General features: G+C 41.6%; 1 protein-coding gene across 1 annotated transcript; it reads left to right on the forward strand.

Moving 5' to 3' along the window:
• The first annotated feature begins 575 nt into the window (after window positions 1-575).
• LOC308383767 (Krueppel-like factor 6) lies at window positions 576-8655 on the forward strand. The gene is made up of 4 exons (XM_080861878.1): window positions 576-895; window positions 3206-3788; window positions 4737-4860; window positions 5771-8655. Exons 1-4 carry the CDS (start codon window positions 794-796, stop codon window positions 5820-5822), a joined length of 861 nt encoding a protein of 286 aa, XP_080718004.1. The 5' UTR covers window positions 576-793; the 3' UTR covers window positions 5823-8655.
• The last annotated feature ends 1013 nt before the right edge of the window (window positions 8656-9668 follow it).

A 9668-nucleotide genomic window follows, 5' to 3' on the forward strand; every position in this document is an offset into this window, starting at 1 on the left:
CATAATAATGCTCATGGATCTCTGGGCAGCCATGAAAAGATGAAGTCTATCACATTTGTTTCACAGAGCACAGAAATTGATCAGGTTCTTGATGATCCCCCCGAGTCTGCAGACGCGTCTGAATATTGTTGTCATGAACTTGCGTTTTACAGGCAGGAGAGCAATTTTCTTTACAGACTTACGCTCGTATGATTCATAGCGCAACTCGCCAAGAGAACGAGAGTAACTAGTGCGTGTGTGAGGAAATAAAGATAGCCATGTCTATTTAGAGACGGACGCTTCTCCTGCCGCTGATCCGGAGCGGCTGACGCTCAGAGTCGAATCAGTAGAAAACTCAACTTCCTCGTTGTGGTAAAACAAGAGTCTCGCTTATATACGGTTCTAAAAATAGCGCTGATTTAGTCCAATGGGAGCCAGAGAGGCTTCTAGCTCTGCACCAATCACGGCACACAGGATGACTCTGCTCTCGCTCGTTATTGGTCGGAAGTGGTCTGGTAGGCCTTTGTAAAGTTCCTGCAAGCCCATTGGTAGACGTGCCGTAACGTAATGTAATCACATGGGGGTGGGTTTGCCTGTAATTTTGAATCGGGGGGGAAGTTTACAGTGCGCTGACGGACTTTTGCAGAGTTCGGTGTTGTGCGCTCACGCTCAAAACCTCCACTGGAAGTGCACGACTCCAGACTAGTATACATGCAAATACAGCTAAGACTCCAGCTTCTCTCTGAACACATCAGGCTTCGTTTCCTCACAAGCTTGAATTCGCTTATCCTTGTGGCTAAATCTCAGGAGTGAAATGGATGTCATCCCTATGTGTAGCATCTTCCAGGAGCTCCAAATTGTGCACGACACTGGATACTTTTCAGCTTTACCATCTCTGGAAGAGTATTGGCAGCAGGTAGGCTGACGACTGATTCCAAACACTCGATTCCTCAGTTTGACAGATAGTGCCACAGGCTCATGTGTGAAGTGCCAGCAGAGTGCGTAATTTCCAGAAACTTGTTTTAAGTGACAGCTGCGCGCCGACTGGCAAATGTCAGAGTAGTTTCATGTAATGTGAGCGCGCGTTTGATTCAGTAATGCAGCTAATATAAATTTATTTCTCAAAACTTGGTTTGCCTCCGGTTATAGGGGAAATGGTGCAAGTTCCCCTCGTGACAGATCAGTATTTTTTTAGTATGTTTGTAAAAATGCAGACTTATTACGTGTCTTCTTTAGTTTTTTTGGCGCATTTCATAAAATATGCTTTAAATTAGTTGTACTTTTACAGTATTTTCTGGTGCTACGGCGCGCGCACAGTTGTTCAGTGGTGGTTTGCTCGTATTGTGGACTCAGGCATGCAGGTTATACAGGCATATCGGTTTGTGATAAATGAAAAACACGCCGTGTTGCAGATTTAGCGAGTGAATGGCGAGCCGTGCGCCTTTGCGCGTATCTCCTCCTCCTGACTTTCTCTCTGCCTGCCGCTCACTCCCTCTTGCTGTCACACGGACCCACACATACAAATGAGAGTGACAGACTGTCAGAAAGAGAGAGAATAAGAGAGAGGCTGGTTTCTGTTGAACAGTTGCTCGACCAGGCGGCCGCCTGGTTGACAAAACAGTGGAGTTTTACACTGGTAGTGACGGGAAGGGTACAAGTCGCTTCTTGCTCAGATTGGGAAATGAATTGGCCTTACTCTTCAGTCTTCGCTGTCTCCCCGTCTATCAGATATGGCCGGGCTTCATTCCAAGTCGCCCTCTCAGGCATTTAAAGCTCGCCTGGGATTTATCCAGCACTGCTGACAAGAAACATATGAAGTCAATGCCTTCTTTTTCATTCCCAAGACACGAAGATTTTCCCATGATAGCCCTCTTTTAGAATATATATATATATATATATATATATATATATATATATATATATATATATATATATATATATATATATATATATATATATATATATATATATATATATATATATATATATATATATATATATATATATATACATATACACACACACACACACGAAAGGTGTTTGTAGTTGCTGCCTGGTACCTGTGGTTTAATTTTATTCCATCTCATCCTCCATCTCTAGATAAGCTTTATTTATTCAGTATGGTATTATTATAATATTTTAAAAATGTTGTTGGTGAGATTTGTCGTTCTTCCTTTATTTTAGCGTTTTGTCAAGTGATGCTTGTGCTGCCTGTAACCAGATCAGCCAAAGAGGGATAGTCCCCTCTCGGATAGTTTCATTTTCATTTTGACCCTATAAACTTCCAAGCAACTAGGAAAATGTCAATTTCTCTCTAAGGGAATAAATAGTTTTAGGAGGAGTTTGGAAAAAGTCCGAAAAATGTATTTGTCCCATGACCTCTTGGATCCAGGTTTCCTCAAGCTTTGGCTGCCACTGTTCCAGTCAGTTCTGTTATAATAACATTTGGCTGTAATTTTATATTTGCTTCATTAGGAAACTGCACAGGCCTGTTTGTGGCCTTCGTATCTGGCCTGTGCTTGCTGACTGCAGAGGGTTAAGGAAGTGCTCTCTCACTTCCTTTTCACAGAAAACAGGCCCACAATCCACAGTGGCTGTTGCAGTATTCATGCCAGGCTTTTTATGAACCCCCATGAACCAGACCTCCCTCCACTCAGTCCCTGGTGTGCTATGTTATTTCTAGCAATGCCTCCAAATGCATTATTAAATCCACATTATGTTGAATAATTGATAGATTTAAAAGATCTACAAGCACTTCCCTAACCCAATGGGGGGCTCTGTAGCATATGTAAATTTCATGACCAACCTCTGCACACACCTACACACATTCAAACCATGCCTGCGTTCGTGGGTAAGAGCACCTTGTTCTTGCAGTCTCTCAGAAGGAAATGTGGTGCTTGTAATCCTCCCTGATATGGGCTCAGAGAACACACTTAGAGTGTACTTGACTATCCTCTGCATAGGACATTGTGTCTTACTTCATTCCTGCAGGCAGAGAAGAAACAGGGCTGGTGATGTTACAGTGTCACAGCATACCCCCTTTTTTGCTGCTGCTTAGAATAAATACAGTGCAGAGGAGAATACCGGAGTCTTGTGTTTCCTGTAAAAACAAATGGTCTTTTTTGGTGGTTTTAAGGACTTTCAGGTTGAATGTAAGAGTTCTGTTACACGCCTTTGGCTCTGTGCTCCATTGAACTCGTTTCTATCTTGTCTTTCATCTACACAGACATGTCTCGAGCTGGAGAGATACCTCCAGAGCGAGCCTTACGTCTCAGCCACAGACCTTAAATTTGAGACCCAGGAAGACTTGTGGAGCAAGCTGCTGCTTGCCTGCGGGGACAAGTCAAGTGAGTCGGACCCAAAGATCACCCACATTAAGGAGGAGGAAGACAATCAGGATAGCCAGAACCATGATGCTGGTGGTTTCAACTCCGATGCCAGCAGCGAGGCCTCGGACAGCTCAGAGGAGCTCTCCCCTACCCTCGACTTCACCTCCAGCTCTTTAACTGATATTCTGGCCGACAACGGCGATGACGTGGCCTCTGGCATCATCAGCACACCACCATCCTCACCTGAGCTCGGCAAGGAGGGCTCTGTAGCCCAGACGTGGATTGGGATACAGACAGTGATGCATTCAACAGGGAAAATAAGGGCTGGGGGCATGGAGAGGAGCCTGGAAAGGTCAGGTCTGACCAGCGGGGAGGCATCACCTGACGGGAGGAGGCGTGTGCACAGGTGTCACTTCAACGGATGCAGGAAGGTGTACACCAAGAGCTCGCACCTCAAAGCACACCAGCGGACACACACAGGTAAACTGGCCTGACAGTGAGCCTTTCAAAAGTGACGATAGCCGAGCTGAAGCGCTGAGTTATTGCTCAAAGTTCTGAAAAAAATACTCCCACATACTTTGAATAGTTTGTCAGGAGGAATGCCCTCAACTATGACCTAATTCACACAGAGGAACATGACTTCATGCAGGGCAAAGGGAGGCGGGGAGTGCGTGAGAGAGGGAGAGAGACGCGAAGGGGAGGGATGTTCTTTTGTGGCCGAGTAGCACCCAGAGGATGTGGATCCTGAAAACAAATCAACAGTTCTCAGATTTCACCATGGGAAAAGCTTCCGAAACTCGCTCATTTGCATACAACTTCCCAAAAAAGAGAGAGAGAGAGAGAGAGAGTGAAACATTATGGGAATCTGACATTTGCACTGTTTTGTTAGAGGCTCAAATGTGAGCAGTTTCCCTTGTCACCTTTGACCTCTGCCAGGCTGTTTACAGCTTGGCCCTCCATTAGCAGAGGAAGTCACATTCCTAGCATCGTTCTCCAGCCACGTTAGCCACATGGTTAATGATGGTTAATGGTCTGTAGGACCATTAGGAACAGTCTCTATTTTTTTCATGTAGCTCGCCCCCTGTTACATAAGCCTTCTACTCTAACAGCTTCTTACAGCTGCATACCACAGCTCTTGAGGCCCACAAGGCACGAGGTTGTTTTTCTATTCATCTTACAGTAGTCAGCCTAATCTGCTAACCACCTGCACAGGATCATATTTATTTTACCTCCTGTACTGTAAATATTGGCTGTATATCTGAGAAATTGTAGTTTAAAATATTCATATTATGATTTAGAAATTCTTAACTCTCTGGTAAACCTGCAGAGGCTGCTTGAATAGCTAAGTAAATGCAAGGTTCTGAACTCAGATGAAAAATGACATGGCTGGCTTTAATATTTTGCTTTTCTTTACGTTCATTCTTGTAGGCGAGAAGCCTTACAGGTGTTCATGGGAAGGCTGCGAGTGGCGCTTTGCACGAAGCGATGAACTCACCAGACACTTCAGGAAGCACACTGGAGCAAAGCCATTTAAATGCAGTCACTGCGACAGGTGAGATGGTTTTTATTGTCATATGTCACCATGATTAGTCACATTTTTTTTTGTTACAATAGCAAATGCCTCTCAAAACAAAGTGCTGTAAATTAATTTAACCCCTCTTCATAAGAACTACTCCCCTTCTTTATATTTTGAGTGCCAAGCATTTCTTTACTGACAAAGAAAGCAGCAAATTAGTTTATCAAAATGACATGCTAGTGGGAGGGATGAATGAAGGTTAAGGATGAAAATGGTTGAGGTCAAGGGGGTGGATAAAAAGAGTTGAGTACAATGGATGGGAGGAGTGTGATGAGACTGAACAGCGTGAAGTTTGGGTCTCTTCTACCAGGGCGCTATTTAAAACATCAGCCAAACCTATACAGACTGGGATAAGGGACTAGGTGGAAGGGGGAGGCATGAGCCCATTCTTTCAATCTATCACGTGTTCATGTTATATAGCACAGAGAGTAAGAATAGTATCCAATACCAAACAAGCAGAATAAAATTGGCTGCATAGCCATAGGTACTTTAATCTAAATGGAATCCAACAAGCATCTTTGGTGGGTGAAAAAGAAGCTTTATATTGTTTGTTTCACTGGTTTCACATGTTAACAAACCACCCCAGGGTTCTTGTGTTGATTAGCGTCTCGGATGGATGTGTGAACATTCTCCTTCAATTAAAAATGAGATTTTTCATTTCCTTTCCCTTCATCTCCTGCAGCCGAAGTGATAGCTTTGTTTATTACAGTGTTTCGGGGTTTTTTTGGTCTATTAACTGATTCAGTTGAATTTAGAAGCATTTTACTTAGTCATTGTAGCCTAGTTAGTTGTTAATATAAGCAACTTATTACCTTCAACAAGTTATAGTCATTTGTTTAGTTCTTCAGTTTAGTGGCTGGATCTGATGTTTTTCTTCTCTTCTTAGGTGTTTCTCCCGTTCTGACCACCTGGCGCTGCACATGAAGAGGCACATCTAAGATGGTCTTCATGTTGAGAGCTCTGAGGGATGATTCGGGTTAATTGTCCTGACCTGTGGAGATCAGCGAGGCCGGTGTGTCCTGGGAGCGTTAACAGGGGCACCGTCGTGTTCCAGTCAGTGGAAAAACATGAAGCAACGCAGGCTATTATTTGCACCATACTTAGTGCCTCCAACACCTCGCTGTGGTGATTGCTCTTGAAAGGCTTTTATGGAGGAGCAGGAGGGCAAAAAGAGACTCCAATATGGGAAAGATCTAGGCTGGAGAAGATGGGAAGAGACTCTTCTGTATGGTGTTCAACGCTTTATTCCTGGAGAAATTTGGGACTCCAGGGGTTGGGGTGCCATTCCTCCACTGACAGTGTGTTTGCCTGTGCGCATGGGGACTGTGAGTGCCTGCAACTGGATGCCTGTGCTGGCTTTATGGAGTGGATGGAGCTTGCATTGTGGAACTGCGAGTGAATGACATAGCAAGGGTGATGTTATACTCGGGAGGTTTATTTTTCTTTTTGAGGGAGGGTTATGTGTTGTCTCTCTAAGAATGAATGCAAGCAAAAAGTTCTGTCTGTCATGACTGATTCTGTCAGCTGTGGAGAGGAGTAGGGGGGTAGTTTAGTGGGGCTGATTGGATAGAGATTGCCCCCTTTCTGCCTGGAGGTGAAACTACAGCTCCCTGTCTAAAAATGGGAGGTTGTTTTGTTTAGTGCAGCTATTAAATGTGCAATGTATTACGTAGCCTGTCTCAAAACATACACGCTATAAAGCTCATTTTGTTTTCCACTGTGTAAGCTTTGTATCTTAAAAGGAAAAAAACAAAAACAACAACAATTGTGCACAGTTATTGCCATTATATCAGAAGTTGCATGGGATCTGGGGATGTGTTGCTCACCTTATAGGACAACAAAATTCCATTCAAGAGCAGCTACCTTCATAATACTCAGTATCATAGTATTGTACAAAACACATAAGGCAGTCATTTTGTTTTGCCATATTTTTCTTTCATTCTCTTTATAAGTTGGGGATACCACTGTTTGCAAATATTTTGATTGTGGGATTTTTCTTCCTTTTTCTTCACTTTTGCTTTTCTCTTTTGTTCTGTCTGTAAATGCACTGTTGACCTTACCGATGCCTTATGTAAGTGGCCTTGTCCTGTTGAATAGATCACTCTGTTATACATACACACATACACCAAATGACCATTGCGAATGCAGTTGTGCGTTATTGAATAGCTTTATAAAGGCTCTGATCCATACAGTTGCACCTTTTGCCCTTTTCCCTTGCGACAAACTCCTCTAAACTCTTGAATATTAAAACAAAAGTAACTATATCAGCTTCATAATGACTGCCATTTACACGTCTGTGTTAAATATATCATAGATATTTCAGAACTAAATCATAGTCTTCAAAATTATCCAGATCTGAGACAGAATTGTGGAGAACTTGGAAAAGCAATTCACTTTTATATTGATTTACTACTATGTAGTATACGATTGCGTGGATGCACTTCAGATTAACTGTAACTTGCTGTCAAAGGTACAGAGTCTTGGAAGCACGTTCTCATGAAATGTTGTGTGGTCAGCCACCGAGAGTGGCAAATCAAGATTTACTGCAAAGGCAACATTTACATTGGGTCCATTATGTCAAGCATATACTCTCAAAAGCAAAGGATGACTCATTTAAAGTAGGCTAATGACCACATTCTCAGTCACGAGAGTGGTTTGATATTGGATGTTTCGGGAAGTCTCACCTCCAAGGTGAGTCAGTGTCTTTACTCAGTTCTAGTTTTAACAGCCCACAATCTGACTTTACGGTACAAAAAACCAGTCCAACCAGTTCAGCTGAGCTGTGTTTCAGAGCTAGAGGTCTGTGCTGGTAACCTAAGCTGAGACAAGGACAAGCTGTTTGTACCAACTTCACTATGTTCATGTTTCAACATGGGTAACATGACTTCGTCACACTTCTCAGTGAGCTGAAACAAAAAAATCTGATGAGCGCACAAGTGGATCATCTCATGGCCACTTTCTCCACTTGTAGGAATATTTTGGCGTTGCTTTATTATACACAAAAATTATGACAGATGGAACATTTTAGAAAGAACATTCATTCATTCATCAGTTACTTAATGTCTCACTTTGTCAACATCACAGGTAGCCTTGTTAAAACTCAACACGTCTCCGGTGAACCTGTTGAACATTCATTTGTCTGCAATGTTATTTTTGTTTTTACACTGAGAAACACAAAGACATGTTACATTGTAAACTACGAGAATTTTGTAAGGAAGCTTCTATTTTGAACAGGTGTGGGACCAAAAACAAGTGCAGTGTGTTGTTTCCAAATGTGAACGATAAAAGGCTAAAGAATTATTGTAAAATAGATGCACTCCATACTCCTTTCATTTGCTTCTGTAACATCTTTGTTTTGATTTTTGGGAAAAAAAATAATAAAGTCAGAAAAAAAAATGTACATTTTAAAATGACATCAGTATCGCCTAGACCCGTGGCCTATCATGTTTAATAGAGAAAAAAAAGAAGAAAACAAGTACTTTCAGACGTGAATTGTTCTGGACACTTGAATTGTAATAATTTTGAATTCTGGTGTTCACTAAGTATTACGTTTTTTTATTTGCCATGTCATTTTTTCCCCAACTTGACCTGCAAAGATGCCCTATCTTTAGCTAGAGAATCTTTATTGGATAAACATGGAAAATATGAGGCTCTATTTTTGTTCATTTTATGGCATAATGAAATTTTTTCATTTGAAATTGTTTTGTAAAATAGTTTCTGTATGAATGTATTTTTTATTGGAAAATGGATAAAAAGACTATTGGTTCTACACGTGTGTTTTTTGTCTTCCATTATTATTATTATCATTATCAGAAAGAAAGCGTTTACTGGATATTCAGCAGTGAATATCCAGGTGAACTATCGCACCAGGGTCACACTGGCAGGGTTTCCGTGACTATAACCAGGATAAGCGCTTTTTAAAAACTTTTTACATTAAAATTTGAATTCTTATTCCAGTGGTTGTCAAACCTAAGCAAAAACATTGCATGGTGTTTGTTTCATCCCTAACTGGGTAGTTTTTAGCAAACATTGCACAGGTAAATCTGTTTGGGACCATTTTCAGAGACAGAAAAATAAACACTAGTGGTCAGTGAGCCTTTAGGGTAGCAGTGCGGATATATGTGGGAAGGTGCCTACAGCCTTTCCATGAACACATACACACTAATATGTGATGTGTTCATGGAAATGAAGGAACCAGTCACCCAGGGCTCATTCATGTGCTTTAAATAGCTTTGGAGAACAATCTGCTTGTTGTATTATCAACTCTCTGACTATACTTTTTCCACATCCAATCGTCTATGTGCTCATCTTTTCAGCATGCCACAGTACTGTGTCCTGTGTTTTTTTGAATAGATCTGAATCCAAAAACAGCCACTGTAATGCTCTACAGCCTAATAACATATATATATATATAATATATGTGTGTGTGTGTGTATACACACACACACACACACACACACACACACACACACACACACACACACACACACACACACACACACACACACCTTTGCAAAAGCTTTTAAAACTTCACAGTGCATGGCTTTTGGCTCACAGTGTCCCGGACACCAATATTTCAGTGCTTCAGACAAGATGAATGGCCCACGTATATTTCAATATAGGATCATAATTCTTTTGGTAGAAAATAATTATACCCATACAGCAACATTTTCATTCAGGTAGTAGCTGCAGTTTTCTTGCTTTACCACAACCATTCAATGTGCACCTTTTATTAAAAACCATTTACCTGTCACTCTTAAACTTTGCATGTGATGCTGTGCTTA

The sequence above is a fragment of the Rhamphochromis sp. 'chilingali' genome, assembly GCF_963969265.1.
Source record: "Rhamphochromis sp. 'chilingali' genome assembly, chromosome: 16".
Lineage (NCBI taxonomy): Eukaryota > Metazoa > Chordata > Actinopteri > Cichliformes > Cichlidae > Rhamphochromis > Rhamphochromis sp. 'chilingali'.